Genomic DNA, 6,000 nt, shown 5'->3' with positions numbered 1-6,000 from the left:
TATTATTTTTAAGTGAGGATCTCACCTCTGATGATGGCTTTTCCTAATTTGTGGAAAGTCATCTAACCTGTCACTTCCTTTTTCTATGTGATAAAAGTTACAAAATCATTATGGTATTTGAAAAATTAGTAGTGAGGAGATAGATTTCATAGGTTTATGAAATATTTAGACTGCTCAGATATTGGTCACTGAGTGCAATGAAATACTGATGTTTTTATTTCTTTATTGATTTAACATCAACTTACATCTTGCTTCAGCTTATTAAAAGAGAATATACATATTTTCTTCAAAAAGTAATTTAAAACACAGACAGGTGTATTTTAATAGTCAATTGACCAACCATTTAGTAATGTGATTATTACAGATGCTATGCAGAGCCGTGTTTTAAGGTACCTGCAACAGAACTAAAAGTGAGACTGTATTGTACCATATAATATATTTTAAAGGTCATGGATATTGTCCAATTGTCATTTTTATTGTTTATGAAATGTATTTACACCATTTTGCATACCTTTAAAGACTCACAAATTATGAGACTAATGTGTATCTCCCTAACAAGGAGATGTGTTTTGTGTAGTTGTTTGAAGGGATTGTTTCAAGAAAAATAACTTTCTTATGGAATCCTAGAGTCATTAAAATAGGGAGAGCAGTACTGCAGGTCTCTTGTCCAATGTCCTGCTCAAATTAGGGCCCACACTGCTTGGACTGGGCTCTGTATTTTAAAACCCGCCAAGAACGGATTTGCAGTCATCTCTGAGATTCCTCAGGTGAGATTTGCTCATTTGTGCCCCAGAGTGTTTATCAGCAGTGATACAGAAGTAAATAAGTTACAGCTGCTGTGTGATGGAGCAGTTTCTGGGAGATGGGAGTGGCTGCTGTAGGTGCTGCTTTGACCACAGGAGTTGTTTCCCTTCTGAGCCCCAGTCTGGACACACTGTGTAGTGTCAGTGGGAAACAGAGAAAAAAGCTCCAGCAAAGCCAGTGCCTCTGAAGGGAGGGCAAAGAAATGACACTTGAGGTTGGCTTTTGTAACCCTTTTTGCTTGGGTTTTCTTGAACTTTTAGTATTATACAGGTTAGTAATGAGCCATTTCCAGATGTATATCACTTTCTTTATGTACAAACATATTTCCCTCCAACATGGTATATGGTATGTTGGCACTAAGATTGCTTTGGATTGTGGTGGATTTGATGTAAGAGGCTTTTGGGAAGACTTCTGGCATCTTTCTGAATTGCTGTTGAAATCTAATAGATTCTTATTATCCTCCTCTTGTAATACTTTGCTACTGGAGATCATCACTGTAAATTTTCTGATTATTATTCTCTGGTTTAAGCACTAAACTGATTTTTTTGAGTCAGTATTTGAGAATAGATTTTCTAAGATAAAGATACATTGACAATTGCTCAGTTGTAAGGACATGTGAGTGTGGCACTGATGAATTGCAGCATCAGAACAATTTCCTCACAGAACACATTTCAGTTATGACAGCTGTAAAACATAAAGCAGCCTTGGCTTACCTGAAAATGGTGGTAACATTGTGATTCATTATATAAAGCATTTAGAAGTAAGGGCTAATTACAATTTGGATTCAGGATTTGTTCAGCTGTATTTCTATGTTCTTGAATTACATTATCAAAAGATTTTTTAATAGAGCCTGTGTGCACCTGGTTTTAAGATTTTTTACATATATATTTGTATATTAACGTGCATACATACATTTTAATTAAAACTTCAGTAAAGCTTTTAAGCACAAACAATCCTAATGGGGTTTTGTTATTTTCATTTTTATTTCAAAGCTTCTGCTAACCTAGTTTAGATATAGAAACTTCTGCTACTATGTTAATGTTGATCATAAATGTGAGCTTTGTTTCACTGTTACATATTCACAGAAAGTAGTGCAGGGAGGTACCAGCAAAAAAGTTTCCTTTATAGTACAGTCTGTTGTGTTCAGTGAACAAGTAATAAATAAAATAGCAAAAGCACAGTGAAGGTTTACTGATAGAGCTGTACTGACACATTTTTTGCATGGATCTGTTTATATCTTTTTTAATTTTTGACTTGAAAATATCACAATTTGATTTTAAAATGGCACTATTTGTTAAACAAGATTTTTTTAAAAGAAGAAAATATTTGTCAAAGGAAACTGTTGCCATTTTCTGTGAGTGCTCTTAAAATGAAAATGTTTTATGTAGGAAGAAATGGTTGACTCTAAACACTTGTTATTCAATGCATAAAATTGAAACATTTAAGACCATTTTAAATTAACTTTATCCCAGTCATGTCACTGCTTTACCTAGTTTTTGGTGATCTCTATCTAAGTGCAATTATCACAACCCAAGAAAAAGTGTAGGGAAACTGAATTAAATTATATGAGGAGGCATAAGTCAAGTAGTGCTTAATTGAGTACTTTCATGGCTAGAAAATTAGGATGTCTTTTCTTCATCTGGTCCCAGGGATTTTAGCTGTAGTTTCACACTATTCATGCAGGCTTGCACGTATTTCTGTATCTGTGAGGGGAGGTTCTACCATCTTTGGATTATTTACAGTGCCTGCTGGAACTGTAACCTTCTTTTACCTGGCATAACTCTGAGCATGCCAGTAATTCAATTATCAAGAGTATGTGGCATAGATTTTTAAGATTTTTGCATTGTTTCTTTTGAGATGTCCATTGTGTGATTTGCTGCAGGCTGTCATTTTTGTCTGCCATCCAATGTATGTTGGCAGGAAGGTTGTGTACTGGGCTTTGTGTCTGGTCACAGAAAAAAATTCATGCATCTCAGCCAGACCATTTTGTTATTCCTTTAGAATTAAAGGCATATGAAACAGATGCAGCTTAATAAGTATCTTTTTTTTATAAATAACATTTAAATAACTTAAAACAATAAAGTTCAAATACAACTTAAAATAAAGTTTAATGCTGTAACAACAGAAAAAGCATGTATAAGAATGGAAAAACAATATTGAAAGCTGTATGCCCTAACAGGAATTATACAAAAGATAGGATATGTTACATAAAAAACCTTAATATGTCTGAATTTTTGCTTCATTGTTATATAAAATGTTAATTTGTGAAAAGTGAGATGAAGTACATTATTTATTCCTATTTTTATTTTACATACACTATTTGAAACATCTTTTAGAGCAGCATTAGGTATTTGTTTCATTAATAGATAGGAACATTTTGTGTTAGAGTAAACTTAATTTGTCCAAACTAACTCTCTTATCTGAATACAACAATAAACATTTACAAGATTATATTTTTTTGATCATATAGTTTATGTATAGGATATGAGTTTCTTGGGGGAAGTATTTAAAATACTGCTCAGCCTCCACATTTTCTATTGACTTGATAATCTGACAACTCATTCCAGCAGCCTTAAAGTCTGACATATTTTACACAACATTATCATCTGCTTATTATTATTATAGCAGCCATATTTAAGAAGCAGATAGTTTTTTAAATAAAATATTATCAGATAATCAAGTAATGACTTATTCTTCAGGGTAAATTAATTTAAGAAACTACCCAGTTACAATGACTAAGATAATGATTGTACAACTCTTTAGAATTTTTTACAACTTTTAGTTAGTAAATCTGGTTTTGTGTATATTTTCAAATCTTTTTCATGTAGTCTCTTAAAAATAAAGATAAATGCGCAAGTCCAGCTTGTTCAGTTTCTCAGTAGTATTCCAGCCTCTCTTGGTATCTTGTCAAACAGTCTTCTTAAAATTAATCTTCCTGCTGGAACTAGTTCTTTATAGATCATTTGTGATTAGGATATTGCCAGAGGAAGGAAGTGGGATGCTCTGTGTTCTTTCTTTGTTTTTTTACCTTTCATTGGAACCCCTTTGTGGTTTAGTGTAATAAACATCTCTTTCCCTTTGTGTGTCCATTTTGCAGAAGCATATGTGTTATAATGGTTTTCTTCAATCAGTTCAATGAAGTTGCAGTCCTCATTGCAGACTTTCTGTTGAGAGTAAATAATAAAATATGGTAAGGCAAGAACAAAAGTGTCTTTTAAAATACTTAGATTAGTGAAGATGGGAGAAGAATGGGCATTATAGACCCTGCATATTAGGAATATTTTAATAAATAAATTTGGCCTCTGAAATCCGAGTATTGAAAATTCTAGCTTTGTGTATTCCTATTACTGCACCTGAATGGGCGCAGCTGGTGAGAGAGAGACGGTGAATTTTGTTTCTTGAATCAGAAGGCTTGATTTATTAATATATGATATAATACATTATTACTATACTAATAGAATATAGAGAGAGGTTTTGCAGAGCAGCTAGGCTAGCTAGGAAGAGATAGAAAAGAATCTACAACAAAGTTGTGTTCAAGGACTCAGTCTCCTAGCTTGCATTGGTGATTGGCTCTTAATTATAAACATAGAAAATGAGCTAATCAAGGTGTTCCTGTTGCATTCCCCAGCAGCTGATAATAATTGTTTACTTTCTCTTCGGGGGCCTCTGGCCTCCTGAAGACGCAGAAATCTGAAAGAAAGGATTTCTGTGGAGAAATGTCTGCGACATATTCCCCCTTAGTATTCCACATTTTGAAGAAGTATATAAGACCTAATCATCGAATTTATTAAATGGACATAAAAGTCCAATATGGAATGCATGGGATAAGTCCAGAATACATTTTACTTAATTAGGAATCAATAATAAAAAAACATACAAATGTTACATCTCAAAATACCTCTAAGATTGTAGGGATGTACACATAAGAGAAGTTTGCATCCATACCTTTCCATAGAGTCGCCCTGACTTGTTCATTGCCAGAAAATATTCACTTTCCACTCCTTTGATTGCCACAATTCCAACTGCCACCGTGCGGATTTCTAGAATACCTGCAAAGGTACACAGCAAGGGCTGTAAATGCTTGGTTGTTCTCCAGTTAACTCAGGTTTCCTTGAACTAATATTCTGCAGTATTTCCACATTTATTGAATTTATTTTTGGAAAACAGGAAATTTAAGTGCCTTCATGAAAGAAAGGGGTAGACTTTTAAAATTCCCTGTGTGATCATGTCTGCATAGAGCCACTTTAAAATTGTTTGGTGGTAATTTTTAAGTATATACTGAAGTTGTGATGTCAATATAAGTAATTCCTCTATTTTCAGAGAATCAGTGTAGCTTAGAGTTTATCAGGCTCAGGGTTTCATTTGGAATATGTAGTTAGCCATCAAGGTTCACAGAATTTGTGTAAATCCTTTATTTTGAAGTTTTGTGTAGCAGTATCATCCCCTTGAAAGAGTGTAAACCTTAGAACTTGCGAGTGATAGAAAACAGACCACAGTGTCTGAAATAAGATGAAGTATTTGCTTGACCTTTGTGTGCTTTTATGACTGATTGGAGCTGTAAAGATACATGTATTTGAAAATCATTAAGGGCTGCCCTGAGAGCCTATTTATTCAAAACCAGAAAGCCTTTAGTGTTGTTTTCTATAACCTGATTTATTTTCATCTCACTGATACATATCAGCAATACTTTTCTGTAGTCACTATGATACATTTAAGTTACCTGCAACATAAAAATATTCTTTTGTTAATATTTAAAAAAAAAAGTGAAGGGGGGGATTATGCAGGTTATCAAGGAACACCAGGTTGTTTTCAAACTTAAATGTTATTAATGTTTTCTTAAACAGTAGTTTAGAGTTATATATCTGAGTTTGAGTTATTTCTTTCAATATTGAGTCACTGACAGAGCTCTACCATAGCAACTGCACTATGGCTCCTTCTCCAAAATGGGGTCTTTCAAAGGCAGCCAACTTGAGGCAAATTGCAAGAGCTTAGCATGGGGGAGACAAGTGAGGGAGGTGGGAGAGAGGCATGTGTTAGGTTATCACCTGGGTGTCCTCTTTAACAAAGCATTTCCTATTTTTCCCTTTCAAGTTGGCATTGACTTTTCAGAGCCACACGGTAATAGTTTTTTGTTACTTAGGTTTTTAAGAAACGCATTAAAAATCTATGATATTTCTCCTTCCCCATACATTTTTA

At 33.9% G+C, this 6,000-nt stretch overlaps 1 protein-coding gene across 3 annotated transcripts in view; it reads right to left on the bottom strand.

Moving 5' to 3' along the window:
* Positions 1 to 257: 257 nt before the first annotated feature.
* Positions 258 to 6,000, bottom strand: part of FGF7 (fibroblast growth factor 7) — a 29,441-nt gene continuing 23,698 nt past the window's right edge. For all 3 annotated transcript variants that reach the window (XM_058811449.1, XM_058811447.1, XM_058811448.1), the window contains exons 3-4: positions 4,750 to 4,853; positions 258 to 3,968 (exon numbers count right to left, since the gene is read on the bottom strand). In XM_058811449.1, coding sequence (XP_058667432.1) covers positions 3,774 to 3,968; positions 4,750 to 4,853 — 299 coding nt within the window. In that variant the 3' untranslated portion in view covers positions 258 to 3,773. The remainder of the gene's footprint in view (positions 3,969 to 4,749; positions 4,854 to 6,000) is intronic.

Source organism: Ammospiza caudacuta, chromosome 10 (genome assembly GCF_027887145.1).
Source record: "Ammospiza caudacuta isolate bAmmCau1 chromosome 10, bAmmCau1.pri, whole genome shotgun sequence".
Lineage (NCBI taxonomy): Eukaryota > Metazoa > Chordata > Aves > Passeriformes > Passerellidae > Ammospiza > Ammospiza caudacuta.
This window is presented reverse-complemented; position numbering and strand designations above follow the sequence as displayed.